Genomic DNA, 18,224 nt, shown 5'->3' with positions numbered 1-18,224 from the left:
GACATTCAAGGAAGTTAGAACAAAGCACTTCATCTTGTTGATGGAAAGGAGGCATATATTCTTAATAAATCAACGTTGTTGTTAATCATTTTGAAACTCATTAGATCCTTATACAAATAAAACTAAGTAGAAGCTGAGACAAATGAACTATGTAACTGTATCAATCAAAAACCGATTCCACAGGGACTTACCAACATGACCGAAATGGCTTCTTAATAAAATTTTTGGAAGGTCACTTAAAATACAGGAAGCAAGAGAATTGTGTACACATAATGTAGAAATCTTTTAGTTCATATTTGGAAATATGCTTATTTGCCCTGCATCTCTTTCTCAAGCGTGTTCAACAGAGTGCAAGAGAGAAGAAAGGAAGCACCTGCTTAGCACTATGTCTGTCACCTCTCCTACAAGCTACTGTAAACAGGACCTCCCGAAACACACAACTTGTGAAACCATTTCCCTCTCCACAAAACAGTACTCCCATCTGTGCCGGGAATGTTTTCTTCGGCAGAACAGCCACTTTCAAAAGAAGTAACTTCTGTTCTGAGTCCATACATATAAATAAAACAACACAATTCTACAGATCTGATTTCCAAAAGGAATAAAAAAAAAAATGCAGCTGGTCTCAATCTTTAATGATAAAGACAGCCACGAATTCCATGGACCATCAACTGACCTAATTTCAGGTAACTGTTTCGACCAGTTCCCCACAAAACTTGGTAACAGAACCATGGAAAATGAATATAGTCTCAATTCCATCCCCATTTCCCCAATCTCTCTGTGACTGATATAATAAAGATAATATATACAGAATTATTCTAGAGGCAAAAAGAAGGCAGTCATGTACAAAATATAAAGCTTGGTAACATGCTTCTGAATAATGCACTGTCCAGAGAGTTATGTGGCGCTGAGTCACGAGCAGGTTTGAGAAAATGAAGCTGAGCAGTATTTGGGGACCATATACTACCAGATAAAGAAGCCATCACAGGGTCTGCCAACCTAATACCAATGAAAACTGTGAAAATCATCTGTACTCATACCAGTGACACCATTTATCTTCCAACATGCAGACTCAACTTCGTAGATTAACCTGGGCTGTCTTCTAACATACCACGGGATGGCTTACGGTTTTGTGGGTTAGCTTCGCTCTTGCTTTATTATTGTCTCTGAAGGTTTCAGGAATGAAGCGATCTAAAAGTAATCTTGTTGTGGCTAACTGCTGCCTTTTCCTTTTCTTTTTTTTTTTTTTAACTGCTTCTTTTTGATACCATCAAAGTCCCCAATTCAATCAGTATTTATCAAGTCAACTGTGTGCCAGGTAGTGTTTTAGGCTCTTGTGATACCTCAAGGAAAACAAGACCTTAACTTCCTGTAGCTTACATTTTAGTAGAATCAGGCAAATAATGAATAATAAAAATAACTGAATTATACGTTAGGTGGTAAGAGCTGTGACAAAAATTCAGGTTGGCAAGAGAACAGGGTGTGGGGAGAGAAGAGAGCAGTCAGTAGCAATTTTAAAGAGGTGATAAAATTTAAACAGTTTTTCAAATCTGCACTTATTCTCTAGACTCAGCCTTTAGTTCGTAGAAAAAACTTTTCCCACTGGACCAATTCTAAGCCTGACTGACAAAATGGGAGACCCTTAAACTGGAATAACTGTTTGCCTTTCAGAACTTTCTTAGCCTAAGTAGCAAGGCTTGGATAATGGGCCGGGGATAATTATGGAGTTTAGTTAGGCTGAGGTCAGAGGCCCTGGGGACAGAGGGGGACCTCGTCTATTCTCTCAGGTATCCACAGGTAAGCACTATGTTGTGTGCACTGAATGTGACTTCATTTTGTTGTTGGACACACAACTCCTATTTATAATACTGGAAGTGTATCATAGAAAACACCTCTATTATGCTATGGAAGGAAAATATCTGCCTTATATAGACATAGTAATAGAGAACTATCAAAACAATTTTATAAATAGGCAAGCTTCTCAGACCATGCAAAATGAAGTTTTAACTCATTTTCTCTAACACCATTTTATTGTTAACTGAGCAACCCTGTTTAATATACTGGCAATAAAGTACAGAATAATTCATAGTTTCACACAGACACTAACTCACGAGGATAATTTTGTTTTCAAACAGGAAAAGAGTTCATAAAAGCCAATTATTTACAATTGTGTTTAAAAACTTTTAAACAATACAGAAAAGAGAAGGTGTTTTGAACAGTTTCCAGTTCTGCATGGTAGGTTTCTACATTACAAAAATAATTTGCTTTACAAATTATAACTAATTTTATTTTGCACAAAGCCTTAAAAAAAAAAACCTTGGCACTTTATATCTTGGTCAGTAGGAAAACAGACTTCTACATGTAAGATACTGTGTAGTTTCCCATTAAATATCTCTTTAAGATACCGAAGAGATTGAGAAGAAACCCGGTAATGGCAAGAGATTGAGAAGAAACCCAGAGTAATGGCAAAATCATTAGGTAATCCCAGAATGGAGTCTCGGGTCAAAAGAAAACCTATTTCTAACTCTGATAGTAAATTTAATCTATTAACCTACAAAGAAATCATTAGCATGGAAGTTAAGAAAGAGAGGCAGTTGGCTTATCCTCAAGCCTGAATTTATCTTAGGGTTGAATAAGTGGAATAAAGAACAAAAGCACACATTGGCTTTTTCTGCCACAAACTAAGCAAGCCAAAAGAAAGAAGTATCAAGAAATTTAAAATGGTACCTCCTAAGACTCCATCAGTCAATCCAGAAACTTCAATAGCACTAGTGGGCACCAGCAAAGAGAGAATTTAACAATGCAAGGAAGGAATAACAAGCTTTAATTTTTGAGAGCGCTATAAATTTAAGCTTGATATAGCAAGTATACATATTTGTGTCATGTATAAATGCATAAACATATACATGGATTAGCCCAAATACACAGATTAGCAATGAAAAAATGTAATAAAAAAAAAATCAACAGGTGGCTGTGGTAAGAGCCACCTTCATCAATATCTGGTTTCCGGTGAATTGTATAAAAAGCATAAAACTCTGAAGTCTCAGGGAACACTATTTTAAATGCATGACATTTGTTCCTGTCCTTTATACTATGTACTGTATCTATAATGAAACTGGACATCCTGGAAAGGAAGAATTCTCTACTTATCATCTATATGCACCCAATATTATGTTTCAAAGCTGGCTGGTGTGATCTGATTCTAGAAAAATACCATAGGTGAGGTAGGTTAAAAACAAAGCTAACCAAAAGCTTGAAAGTAATTCCCAAATTACAGAGAATTCAATTATGTGTTTAAATCCTATTTCCACTCAAGTGTGCTTCAGTGCTCACTTTATCAATAAACTTACACCAGGCTAGTTGGCACAAAGACGAATTTTTTCAAAACTTATTATTTTATTATTTAGTCCTAAAACTGCTATTACATTTAAAGAATAATTTGTATTAATTTGCATTCACAACCTGATTGTCTAGCAATTGAGGAATAATGTAACTTCTTCAAAATATATCACACTGCTTTCAATTCAAAAAGCTACCACGAAGGTCAGCAGAAATTATTTTGCAGCTTCATTTCTGCTGTCAGAGGCGAGCATGGGATAAAGTCACCTACCTCTAAGGTGAACGACAGCACCACATCGGACTTTGACAGCTGAATCTCATTCTCATCGCCTATGTCCAAAAATGCAGAATTCTGTGAACGTTTTAATTTTTGTAATTTAAATTCTGGACCACCTTTCGAAACTGGAAGACTTTCCAAATTGGCCATTAGCAAATTCACTGAAGACCGCAACTCTTCTATATACATATTCTCCATGTCTTTTGCTATAAATTTGGGGAAATTTCTTTCCTTGAAAATAATTTAAAAAAAAAACAATGTTACAAAAGTCATATTTCAATTTTATCATAGAAGATTATATGATGTATATCTTTGACTGTCTTAGAAATTATGACACTCAATATATATGCACCTACCCAATACTTTAGTCTCCAGGTTTTAAAATCATCAGGCTTTGGCAACTTTGATTATGTCTAAGAGTACCTTACATCCCTTATTCAGAATCATTATGGTACAAAATGAATAACATTTTCACATTAACTATTTTTGATAAGACCTGCTTAAGGAAAAACTGAAAACCTACATGAAAGAAAATTTAGTGTCTAGATAAATCTTAATTAGTCACTGTTAACTTTGAATTGCTTGGGGTAAACTGGTTGGTAAGAAAAACATTCAGAATACACTGCTTTGCCTGTTAGGAAACAAACAACTTAAACATTTTTCTTACCAAAATGTATAGTAAGAGGATATCCTTTTTATAAGCATTCAAATTAAAAAATACATAACAGCAATATGATATTTCTAGAATTTTCATATCACAAATGTGACCAGATCCCTTATGACCATAATTTCAGTTTTTTAGTAAAGGTTTAGAAAATTTTAAATTTAAAGCAAAAGGCCAACTTATGAATAAAGCTGTATATAAAAAAGAATAACAATATCAATTTAGAAGATTCATTTTCTTTCTGAATTACATGAGCATTGCCATTTGATCCTTAGATCGCTGTAATCAGATTTTGGTTTCTTTCAACTCGATGAAAAGGACATTCCCAATACTGGTATTTAGACAGATACTGACAGATATGCCAAACTGCCCTTAGAGATGATTATACCCATTTATATTCCTACCAACAGCAAAAGGAGGCCTTCTCACACTGTTGGCTCTTTCGTAATCTTTGAAAACCTGGCATTAGCTCTTCCCTTAAAGAGAGTTTATAGCTTTATGATATGACGTATGATGTAATGTGTTGACTACCATACAAAACTGGCTGGGAATGAAAGCCTAAAGCAACCACCATGCAAATGACTGCTTAATGCTCCAGAAAAATTAGTACCTTTCTCAGAGTTTCCCTTGGCATCATTCCAAGTATAACCTAAGAAATCCCCATCTCTGGGATGACTGGAACCCATCCAGAATGCTCTCATCAACCTGCACCTAACCTGTGACTCACCTGCACCAGTTTTTTCATGGGATGGAAAGCAACATCTGGTGCCACTTCACAAATCAGTCCCAGAGTCTCAGGCCACCTGTTTCTCTTTTCCCCAAACATAACCGTCACATATTTCTTTTAACATAATTTACATATAATGAATACTAAAATTGCATATTTATTATCACATAGTAATTAAGTATCCACATTCATAATTAACTTTCTTAAGGAAGACTCTTAGGTATCCTTTTAACATTCCTCTAGAGTGTGAAGCAACATTCCAAAAAAGTTTGCAACCTCAGGAAAAACACATAACTCTTCAGTTACAGAATACCTTGGTTTCCTTTGGAGAAAAAAAAGTAATGTTTTGGAATGGTTTCTCAATGCATGTAAAAGAAAAAAACACAAGCAAAATAAGCCATAAAAAGATTTTTATATTTACGCACTGCCTTTATTTTTTAATTTAAATTCAATTAGCCAACGTATGGTATATCTTTAGTTTTTGATATAATGTTCAATGATTCATTTAGTTGTGTATAACACCCAGTGTATGCACTGACTTTTTTTTTAAGATTTTATTTATTTATTTGAGAGAGAGAGAGAGCGAGAGAGGGAACACAAGCAGGGGGAGTGGGAGAGGGAGAAACAGGCTTCCCGCGGAGCAGGGAGCCCAATGCGGGGCTCGATCCCAGGACCCTGGGATCATGACCTGAGCCGAAGGCAGACGCCTAACGACTGAGCCATCCAGGCGCCCCTGCACTGACTTTAAAAGCTGTTATGAAAAGTATCCAAAACCCAGAAATGAGGCAAAAAGGTGAGGGGGCAGGTCCTTTCAATGTCCTATGGGGGCAAAGGGCATCCAAGGGTCATCTGAGGAAATATACTTCGTTTGACTTACTGTTTATTGATTCAAAGTCCCAACAGTGAAGTTACATGTTAACTTACAGAATTTTGTCTGGAAAAGATGCAAATAATGTGTGTCTGCTGAGTAAGATAATCCAATGGTTATAGTTTAAAACCTCACTGGAAATTGACCACTTTTAGATCTAATCCAGGAATCTTGTTTTAACCTTGCCTAAAAACACCTAGTTTTGATATGCTCTTTGGATTAGTTTTAACATGTAACTAGTTTGCTCACTCATTATGCACTGAATGAAATCTTTATTGTGTGTTTATATTTGTAGAAGTCATAATTTTGCCTTTTTAAAAATTTTACTTTAGCAAAGCAAAAAAAAAGATCACGTTTGAAAGTTTGGATGCACCAATTTTTTTTTCAAAATTGTAAGGTGTTATTTTATGGAAAACTTAGCATTAGCACATAAAAAACCAAATTCTTATTTAGCTTTAGTTAAAAGCACATCATTCGCAATCATTTTTCAAGGAGACTGGCAGGAATCACCAAAATTGATGGTCTAATCAGCATTTTCCAACTTTTCAAGAAATAGACTATACCCAATTTTTTTCCTCTCTGGGGGAAAAGACAGACAACTCTGCTTTAAAACTCTGAGGTTTATTAATAGTATTTCATCAACTTTACTTAGCCTGCTTATGTTGCCTCTTCCTTGGAAACAAAAATCAACTGTACTTCAGGCAACTATACATGTTAAATTTAATCTTTTAAATTAGAACAGACTCAGAAATAGGGTTATTCTTTAGTTTAACTGTGAGTTGTTCTTATAAACCATGGTTTAAATGTTCTAACTTACTCACTCATTAGCGGCCCTAACACATTATATACATGAAAATGCTTGTTCCATAAAAAAAATTCTCAGTATTCAAATTTAGTCCCTTTTAAGTGCTTCTAACCTTCCACTAGATGAAACCTGGACCAGACTGGTAGGTGGAAGATGGGGACAGCTGTCAGATTCTAGAAATACTCTGAAGGCAAATGCAAATGGATTTCCTAATAAATTTGTCATGAGGCACAAGAAAAGGGAGTCAGAGAGATGATTCCAAGGGTTTTTTTTTTCGTGTAACTGACAAGACAGTACTACCAAGAACTGGCCTAGCCTGACCAGTTAACTGGAAATTTTAAGCACCCTACACTCCTGATTCCACCTTGTCTTTATTTTCTAAACAGCAACTGAGCACCTTCCATAATTCAGTTATATGGAACATTCCTTGCTTATTGTCAGCTCTCCCAAAGGCAAGCTCCACCAGGGCATGGCAGGGATATTTTTGTCTGGTTTTATCCCAAGACAACTACACATTTGTCTGGATGTATCCCAAGGGCCTACAACATTGCCAGGTTATTTTAGTAGGTGTTCAATAAACATTTATTCATTGAATTTATGGATAGAAAAATTCAGGCTCCAAAAAGTTAAATAAACTTGCCCAATGTTCTATATCAAAGGAAACAGCAATCATGGATTTGCCTACAGGTTTTTCTGGCCCAGTCCACATTTTTCCTACTACTTCCTATAATTATGCCTTGGCTAAAGTATTAAAGTCAATACTTCTAGGGTGCCTGGGTGGCTCACTTGGTTAAGCGTCTGCCTTCGGCTCAGGTCATAATCTCAGGGTCCTGGGATCGAGTCCCGCATCGGGCTCTCTGCTCTGCGGAGAGCCTGTTTCTCCCTCTCCCCCTGCTCTTCTCTCTCTCTCTGTCAAATAAATAAATAGAATCTTAAAAAAAAAAAAATAAAGTCAATACTTCTATCCTTTAAAACAGATTTCTGCCCTGGGGTTTTGTTGTTATTATACTGTGCTGTGAAGTATGATAGGAGGCGTTACTGATTACCAAGGATTATTAATGGACCACACTTCTGGATTTATCAGACTGAAGAGACAGCTGGGGGCCCAAGAGAGCAAAGTCAAAGACCAGGGTTTGAAGCCAGCCTCCACGTTATTTGTTATGTAATCTTGAAGTCCGTAATCTTCCCTAAATCTCAATCTCCTAGTCTATACAATAGACTCATTGTATCCTCTGTCCTTAGGGGTTCATAGGATTAGTGTAGAAATATAATGCAACAAGGTCAGTAAATTATAATTAGCTTTATGAATTTTTTATGAAGATGGCTTACACTTGGTGAAACTGAATTAGAAAGCAATTAAACATGTTTTATCTCCTATGTCAATATATTCACCAAAAGGCATGTTATTTTTGGTGGCTTTTTTCCCCTTCCAATTCCATTGGCTTCACTTCCTTCTCCACACTTTTTTAAACGTACCAATGTTTGTGATGACATCATTGGGGTGCCGACAAAGAGAAGTCTATGTGCATCACTCACCCTTTCCTCTCAAGTCCAAAGGTGATAAACCCACATTTTCCTCCCAGGCATGAACTTGAGACAACCAAGACTCTCCCTCCTGTTTCACAACCCTCCAGAAATTCATCTAAACTTTACTCTAAAGCATCACATCCTCAGCCAGGCCCTTAGAGAAGCAAATCCAACTCATTACAATATGCACAGTCTCAGTGTATCTGTATCTATATACACCTAGGCAATCTACAAATGTGGGTCACAGATCCAGAGTCCTGCCCCACAGGGTCTGGAACATCTCTCTGGAGTCTCTCCCAGTCTCAGGTCTTCAAGAAAAGCAAACGACTTTCCAGCCAGTTTTCCAATTCAGCTAAGGGTTTTGGGGAAAATGTTGTCCTCTCTAAAGCTTCCAATAGCCTTAACCTACTTGACTTTCATCCTATAAATTTGACATCTGAATCTCTACAAGGATGTAGTGCCTCCTCAGATATCCTGAGGATAGTAACATGGCATGTTGCCCTTTTAACCACTGTTCTTTGTGTGAATGTAACTCTTTAGCCCCTAATTCATAGCACTCTATGTCTTCATTCATCTGGAAATTCCTCTTCATCTATCTCTGGCTTGGTTCTCACAACTTACTGTCATCTCTGCTACCCAAATTTCTCTTAATTTTCTCAACTTTCCTGTTTATCTCCAATTTCTCAACAATTTCCCTACTTTTTAATATACTTTTAGATAACACAGTATTAGCATTCTGAAAACTTACACATCATTCATAAATGCATTTTTCTTTGCAAAAACAAAAATATTTCAATTGTTAAAATCAGCATGGGCTGTATCTTCTTCTCAAAGGCTGGAAAAGTTCACTATCATGATTTGGGAGGTGGTTAACATGGGCCATGTACACATACATTCACTGAGCTGTAAACTAAATATTTGTATACTTTACACATTATACCTAAAATTTAAAGAAATGAAGAAAATTCCCTCAATAGAGAGGATTCTTCAGAAAGATGGAGGGAGGTAAAGGAAGAGTGTACCTCCAAATATCCAAAGTTTTGATTAGCAGAAGGGAAAAGAGGAAAAAAAAAATCATACCTCAGATTAATAGCACTATAACTTCAAGTCTATTGGGAAAGCCAATTTTCTTTTACCACTAATTTATGCATCAATTTACTAAAGAATGATGCAAATAATGAAGTTCCATGTACTCTAAAAAATATTAAGCATTAAGAAGAAATTAATGGTTTTGTTTAAAACTTATTCCTGTTACATAGAAACACAGTGACTATATGAATAAATTATATTGAACACTATCTGTGAGAGTCTTTTACTAGAAACTTCCAGTTAAATTTTTCATCCATTCAAATATTAGTTGACTCCACTATGTGCCAAGCACCATGTTGGATATCTTGGAATACGTGATTTTGCAGAGACAATGTTTTACTCCCTAATTAGGTTATATTTAGCACAATATTAAAATTCTTCTAAATGTGGCCATTTGAGAAATTCAGGCATTGCTTTCAGAATAATCTACAAAAGTTATTGAGTTTAAACATGTTCTATGTGTAAGGAAAGATATGTAAAATAGATAATATGCTCCATTTAGATAATATGCACTCAGATATTTGGGCTTAAGAAGCATGCACAAAGAGAAGAAAATGATAAAATTATACTATCTATGCAGAACTTTTTCAGCTCGCAGAAATAGGAGTAAAAAGAAATGCTGTACACTATGTCAAAGTTAATAATTTACCTTTGCCATTTTCTCTGCCAACTGCAAACGGCCATCAAGTTCCCTTCTGATCTGGGCTGCTTGTTCATCTGCATTGTCCAGCTTTAAAATAGAAATTACACATACGTGATTACTTAATGACAGTGACCTACAGATTAAAGTAAAGACTTAAGGACTCAATTTTTGTTTTTAATAAATTCTCTCAGCTACCTATTGACAACACAGAATGGCAGTCCAATTAAATTTCTTGGGCACTTTTCATTTTGGTTTTGTTCACAAAAAAAGTTATTAAATTGCTAAGGGTAATAGCTCAGTTTATCAAAAATCTAATTATAATAATTCCTTGTCCAATGTCCACAACAACTCTAAAACCAGGAAGTCCTTGTTTCCTTGAAATTACATTAAATTGTCTTTAAGCTTATTCCGTCCATCCTTCTGTCTTTGTGAAGGTCAGCCCTAAGTAGTTCCAGATAGATAAATATCTTGTTTTGTTCTTTCAAATTTCCAGAGTGGTGAGATTCTGAATAATGTTTTACTTCTTTTTCCTTTCAAAAAATTTCCCTTTATTTTTATAACAAGTTTGTGTATTAGTGCTAAACTATAAAAGTACCATTTGATTAACTGATAGAACTTCCTACCATTTAAATCTTCATATTCTCCTCACTCTAGTATCAACAGCCTCATGCTGCCAAGAAACCCTTCCACTCTCTTACAGATTGGCACCACATTAGAATTCCATTCTCTTCTGCTAAATTTGATTGAAAGCAAGAGAACCATGCTATCATCATTTTTAAAGATATTTACATGGAAAATTACTTTCACTTATCCAGTGAAATCATCTTTCTTAATATAATTTCTTTTAACTTTTCCTTATGATTCCCTTCCCCCCAATTATTGATAATCAATTTCCTTTATTAGTTCATTATAAAAACTGCTATATTGAGGAGGTCCTATGAGCCATACACAGTGTGGGATGCACTGGGTGGACTACAAATGTTTCTCTTGACTTTAATTCCTTTCCCTTTGTTACTTCCATCATAAAGAAACCCGGGCCACACAATACAACTGTAGTATAATAAAGGTGCATCTGAAGACTGGATTAGTATTGAGTACAACATTAAACCACCCAGGAGAATACAGATTAACTTTTCTATTTCCTGAAGAACTTCAAACTGACCAGATTACAAGCAGCCTTAAAAAAAAAAATGCCGGAAAAAGATGAGTAGGGGCAAGGCAGGTTGACAGGATGGTGGTGTCAGGACATATATAAAGAGTCAAGAAATGGGGAAGATGTTCTAGTAAAAGAGCACCAGGAGTTTGGAGGTGAGATGAATACTTGTAGAAATGATAGATATTGGGGGGCGGGGGAAGGTACATGGGAGATGGGGCTAGAGAGAGGCCAGCTACTTCATAAACTACTCTTCACAGCCACAATAGGGCATCTAGAGTTGGTTCCTACAACAACGGGAATTCTTTGAGAGATTTTAAACAGGATTTTGGAAAGATCACTTTGTCTCCAGCACAAACAACAGGTTAGAGGGACATAGGAAGTCTGATATTTATTCATTAGAAAAACAGATCTGGGGTTACCTTCCTAAAAAAAAAAAAAAAAAAATGTTTCCAGGTTGATTAAAAAAAATCAAATTCATTTAAAATCAAGTTTAAAAACAGCCAAGATTTTTAAGATTTTATTCATTTATTTGAGAGAGCGAGAGCGTGCATGCACGAGCAGGGGGAGGCACAGAGAGAGAGGGAGAAGCAGGCTTCCTGCTGAGCAGGGAGCCCAACACAGGGCTCAATCCCAGGACACTGGGATAATGACCTGAGCAGAAGGCAGACACTTAACCGACTGAGCCACCCAGGTGCCCTTAGCCAAAATTTTCTTAAACTAAATCACCGGTAAATAATTTTCTATGTCATCTCAAGAACAAACACAAGTTAATTAATAGGACGCAAAGTCAAAGAAACAAAGTTTCTCTTTACTGTGTTCAAAGTCAAAATGATTTACATTAAAAACTAACAAAATTGTTAAAGAATGTGGGGCATATCTGTTCCAGGTGACTGAAATCAAAGTCCTAAAAGCAAAAATTATGTGTAAGAACCTATAACTACAATACTTCATTTACACTAAATGTGTAAATGATCTCATCTTTGCTTAAATGCTGATAAATATCTTTCCATAGAAAAATTAAAATGGTTACATGCATGTAAGGAGTTCTAATTCCACTAAGAAATAGTACTTCACATCTGAAAACAGAAGGTCGTAGTTCTTCAAACTTCACAAAACACTAACATCTTCAAATATTATATCTTCATATTAACAGCTCTTAATTTTAAGTGAAGTTATTTGACTCACTTCTGGATTTTGCAAGTATTTTCTTTGTAAGAGACATTTTCTACTACTTCTGAAAAATATTAATACCCTAACTGCATTTCTCTGAAAAAAATGTAGGCAGAGAAAAGCAGAACATTGCTGTACCAAGTAACATTTGAATAGCCTTCTCTTAACATTTGAATAGCCTTCTCTTAATTAAATTTTCAGAGATTACTAACTTTGGTGACTGATGGTACCATTTTGTGAAACAAGAATTGCATACTTCCAAACATGTAAAAAAAAAAAAAAAAAAAAAAAGCTAATAAAGACAATTTTTTTAATATCCTTGTGTAATGTAACGCTAGATAGAATTGAAGGAGGTAAATCAGTTGGTTAACTTTTTTTTTTTTTTACATGTAAGAATGTTAATGTCCCATGTTTTGGGGGTTTTTGTTAGAGATTTATTATTTTAGAGAGAGAGCATGCGTTCACAAGCAGGAGGGGGAGAAGAAGAGGGAGAGAGAATCTCATGCAGACTCTGCTGAGCACAGAGCCAGACTTGGGGCTCAATCTCATGACCCTGAGGTCATGACCTAAGCTGAAACCAAGGGTGGACGCTTAACCAATTATGCCACCCAGGCACCCCTTGTTTTCTTGAGTGTTTGTTACTTTTTAAAAAATTAATTGAAAGCTTATATAATTATGTTTTCTTAAAAGTTGACTTCTCAATTGAAATTAGTTTCACATGCAGTTATAAGAAATAGATACACCCATTATACACTGCCTAGTTTCCTCCAATGGAAGCATCTTACAAAACTGTACTATTATATCACAACCAGGATACTGACTTTGATATAATCATCCATCTTATCCAGAGTTTCTCAGTTTTATGCTTACCATTTGTATTAATCTATTATTTATCTTATTTATCTAAATTCATATATTCACCACTACAGTCAAAACACTGAAGAATATTTTTTAAGATTTGAGAGTGCGTGCATGTGCACACACACGTGAGCATGTGTGAGTGAGGGGAGGGACAGAGGGAGAGAATCCTCAATCAGACTCCCCACTGAGCACAGAGCCTGACATGGGGCCACAAGACCATGACCCAAGCCTAATCCAAGAGTGGGATGCCCAACCGACTGAGCCACCCAGGTACCCCAAAACACTGCAGACTTTTAACACCATATGTTGCTCTTTTATAACCACACCAACCTCCTCCAGCCAATCCCGTTGGTTAGATTTAATAATGTACTGCTTTTCAAAATGTTTAAAAATAAATTCTAATAAGGCAAATGGATTTTCTTTTAATTTCCATTATGAAACTGGAGAGGTTAACATTTGTAAGTATTGGATGGGGGCCTTGGACCTCTTAATCCACACATTCACCACCTGGGTGCTTTCCTCAAAGCACATGGTCACAAACAGCATGTATCTATAGCTCCAACCCTTCAGAAGAGTTTGATTTACATTTCCAACTGCTTATTTACCATTTCAATTTGCATGAAGACTAACAAGCCCAAAATGCAATCTTGACTTCCAGCTCCCCATACCAATCACTCCTTTGATGAATAATGCCATGTCATATAAATAGCACATCTATTCACCCAGTTGCACAAGCCCAAAACCTAGGTGTCATCTTTGGCCTTTCTTTTCCCTCACAGCCCACATCCAATCCAATCTAGAGTCATGTAGAGTGAAACCTAGATCACATTATTTAAGCAGACCACAATTCAGGTACTCTGAGTTCTTGGCTAGGACTCTACTTTTTTTATGGTAGAGGGTCTTCCTGGCCACTTCAAGTAGATCTCCTTTCACCAAAGCAGTTGTACATATGGTTATGGTGCAAGTAATGCTTTTTCTTTTCTGAACCCTCCAGAGAACTTGGGTTTTTACACCACCTCCTCCATCTCCCCCTCCACAAAATCAATCAATCAATCAATCAAGCCTAGATGGTTCACAGATGTGGGACATCAGATTTTAAAATGCTGGATAGCACCTCTGTCTCTAGTGCCTGATTTGGGGTATGAGATAAAGAAAATGGAGATATGTGGACTCTGGAGTCCATGGTAGGGCCCAGACGCAAGCCTCATTCTATGAGGACAACCTCATTTTCTTTAAATTCTTGATTTGAACACATTGTGACAATAGATTACTTACCTCACAGATGTCCTTCCCTGGCACAGAGCATGCCCAAATGTATCTTTATTCTCCGCAATGCCCCTAGTATCTAGTGTACAGAGCATTTTCTTTTTTTTTTTTTTAAGATTTTTATTTACTTATTTATTTGAGAGAGAGAATGAGAGAGAGAGAGAGCACATAAGAGGGGTTAGGGTCAGAAGGAGAAGCAGACTCCCTGCTGAGCAGGAAGCCTGATGCGGGACTTGATCCCAGGACTCCAAGATCATGACCTGAGCCGAAGGCAGTTGCTTAACCAACTGAGCCACCCAGGCGCCCTGTACAGAGCATTTTCAATTATCAATTGAAAATGATCAATTTCAATTAACACTTCAAAATCAATTACTACTTCAATTATCAAGATATTTTTCTGGACTGGCAAATATTTAGCATAGGAAATGTACTTTTATTTTCCTCCTGTTCATTACATAGGAAGTACTGTTTCCACATTCAGAATCCTCTGTCACAGAATATTTTTCACATCTTTTTTTGGTAAGACTTTATTTATTTGTCAGAGAGACAGAGAGAGAGAGAACAAAGCAGATTCCCCACTGAGTAGGGAGCCCAATGCAGGACTCTATCCCAGGACCCTGGGATCATGACCTGAGCTGAAGGCAGATGCTTAACCGACTGAGACACCCAGGCATCCCTATTTTTCACGTCTTTTAAAAAGAGTCAATCAGTGGTCAGGACCATAACAGATACCCAAATGTATCTTTGTTCTCTGCAATGTCTCTAGTATCTATCATACAAAGCACTTTCAATTATCAGTTGAAAATTAACAATTTCAGTAACCACTTCAAAATCATTAATTGCCATATTAAAAAATCAATGACCACTTCAATGATGAAAATATTTCACTAGCTTGACAAATCTTTAATACAGAAACATATATATTTTTTCCTCCTGTTCTTTACATGGGGCTTGTGGTTTCCACATTTAAAATTCTCTAGGCTAGGGAGTTCTTAACCTGGACCTTTGGGAATCTGAATCACTCAAGTTGTGAGCAAATTCTGTAGAGTTATGCATTTTTTTTTCCCTTGGGGAATGGTCTGAATTTCATAACTCAAAAGGGTGGCAACTCCCTAACTCAAAAGAGGTAAAGAACCATGCTGTGGGGAAATCTTTCTAGAAGCCTCTATCCATTTCTTCTAGAAGAGGCTGTCTTTTTAAAACATAAACCATGGAAGACGGTCACCCTCAGACCTACACATCAACAACCTTACTCTTTACAGAGATTTGTTAAAGCTTCATAAAGGGACACTAAGACACATGCTCTCAACAGCGTTGGCAATGGTCCAGTCATCTTACTATTCACCCTTTCTTACACCTGCTGTACAGCAACCACGATGTAGCTACAAAAGTAAGGGCCTTCCAGGAGCTCACACTTTATATCAAAAATAGTGAAAATAGTACACAGAACAGAATATAATTGCCAAAAGAAAGCTACTGATCGGTACCATAAGAATTCAGTGATGGAAGAGATGTGTTTCCCGGTTGATTAGCAACACGATGGATTTGCAAAGAGGGAAATACTAAAAAATGGACTTTGAGAAGTAGAGAAAATGCTGACCTGATGCAGCAGCCTATTGGTCTTGACTTGCAAATCTCCAACCCTAGACTTTCCTTGCCACATTCCCCACATTCCCCTCATGTCATTGGAAACAAGCTCCAAGAGACCGCAGGGATCAGCAAACCTCCCTTTGCAGAAGGCCTCAGGAGGACCCAAAGCCCAACTCTCCTACAGTTATGAAAATTTTAAACAGCATAAAAATAACTTTACCAAGTTTCACCCAACACCTCCATTTTATAACTTGTGATATCTTTTATCCAATGCTCTAAAAACTACAAATATCAAATATTTGAATTCATTAAATTTGTTCATATCTTTAAAAAAAAATCATTTATAAAAAGCACTTTTCCTAGCACTGTTTAGCATCATTACCCTCTCTCAATATATTTTCTAGAACCAGGATAACTGTATTAACATTGTCATTCACTAAAAAAAGGAATTAATAGCTATTTTTCCATAATGACACCTTAGTACAGGCCGACCCTACTCAATTATGTCCTCCTTTTTCCCACTGAAGAAATTAGTTTTTTCTCTGACTTCACACTCCAATTATGGCATACTTCTTTTCAAACAAATTATATTCTGTTATTTTCTTGTAATATTCACCTTTATCCTTCAGTATGAAAAACACAAGTACACTAGGATTTGTTATATAAACTTAGTGTTTTCCCTGTTCATATGCTGGTCCACTGTATTTATATCATACATAAATCTGGTCATTTACAGATAATGTATCATGAGAAGTAACTGGCACAAACCTAACACTGATTCCAAAAGAACACTCCAACCAACACTTTATCATAGTTTTCTAGTAGCCCAGTGTTTATTTGACAGTAACAAATACATATGGATTTTCAACAGAACCTAAAATCACTGATCAAAAGCTTTAAGTATTAAATTAATCTACTGGGGCACCTGGGTGGCTCAGTCGTTAAGCGTCTGCCTTCAGCTCAGGTCATGATCCCAGGGTCCTGGGTTCGAGCCCCGCATCGGGCTCCCTGCTCGGCGGGAAGCCTGCTTCTCCCTCTCCCACTCCCCCTGCTTGTGTTCCCTCTCTCGCTGTGTCTCTCTCTGTCAAATAAATGGATGGAATCTTAAAAAAAAAAAAAAATAACTATAATAAATTAATCTACTTCACCAATAAGTTGTGTTAACTCTATTATTATTTGAACCAAAATTTATCATAAAAATAGAGCCTAACTCTACCCTACTGATTATTTCTGCTCTGTTTTCTATGCTGCCTCCCCACCCCCCATACTGCAAACACACACGTAGGTCCTTGGCTGTTCTAGACATCAGAATATCTCCAGTTATTTCTCAAAACAATGTCGTAAGTCAGTATATACCACTGGCCTTTCTCCTGAGTTCCAGCTTCCCAACTGAAGGCAAGGCCTTTCCTTTTAGGCACCCACAAAGCCCTCACACTAAAAGTAAACCTGTTTTTTTATCATCCACTCTTCATCATGGCTCCCTATTTCTACATATCATTCCCACTACCCTTGATCAGGCTATAATCTCAGAGAAGGGAAGGAGGCAAGGAAAAAGAAAGGAGATGAGGGATTAAATGAATAAGTGAACATGAATAAAGAGAATGATACTCGAACACCTTAGCCTAGTATCCTGGTCCTCCCAAATTTTATCCCATTCTCTTTTCAATTTCTTGGATAATTCCACTATCTATACAAATTAGTTTGTTCAATGTTTACCAAAGATGTTACATTTTCCCAGTCATGCATTTTGCTTGTGTTTCTTCTGCCTGGGACATTCTTAACCTACCTTCATTGTTTTAATCAATCTCCAAATCTGAGATTACCTAATCAATCATTTAATAATAAAGCAGGTACTGATGACCTATCTTTCATAGCTTCCTCTTATTGTTGAACTTCAGACATTTAAGACCTCTACCTCAAATTGCAATGTAGGTCCCTTGTCAGCTCATCCTACCCTATCAAGAGGAGTAAAACAAATCCTTCTTGAATGGTGGAACTCACATAACTGTTCTCAATTTTAATGCAAATATAAAGAATAATTACAAGGCTCTTGGACCCTAACATCCCCTCCAAGCTGATCTTCTGCGAGTCAATCTCCCTCAAAAACAAAAACCCCATCTCTCCCTTTTTCCTGATCACTGAAATGAACCAACACGGTAACAAACTTTTTGTAATTTCATGCAACAAAAAGTATGTAATAAGAAAATGACGTTATTCCCATACCCTCAAGAGAAACACATTGCAT

General features: G+C 36.5%; 1 protein-coding gene across 17 annotated transcripts in view; it reads right to left on the bottom strand.

Moving 5' to 3' along the window:
- CADPS2 (calcium dependent secretion activator 2) overlaps positions 1 to 18,224 on the bottom strand; it is a 520,372-nt gene that overhangs the window by 297,194 nt on the left and 204,954 nt on the right. For all 17 annotated transcript variants that reach the window (XM_032401664.1, XM_032401666.1, XM_032401671.1 and 14 more), the window contains exons 4-5: positions 9,943 to 10,023; positions 3,608 to 3,844 (exon numbers count right to left, since the gene is read on the bottom strand). In XM_032401664.1, coding sequence (XP_032257555.1) covers positions 3,608 to 3,844; positions 9,943 to 10,023 — 318 coding nt within the window. The remainder of the gene's footprint in view (positions 1 to 3,607; positions 3,845 to 9,942; positions 10,024 to 18,224) is intronic.

This window comes from Phoca vitulina, unplaced genomic scaffold (assembly GCF_004348235.1).
Source record: "Phoca vitulina isolate PV1807 unplaced genomic scaffold, GSC_HSeal_1.0 scaffold4, whole genome shotgun sequence".
NCBI classification, from domain to species: domain Eukaryota; kingdom Metazoa; phylum Chordata; class Mammalia; order Carnivora; family Phocidae; genus Phoca; species Phoca vitulina.
This window is presented reverse-complemented; position numbering and strand designations above follow the sequence as displayed.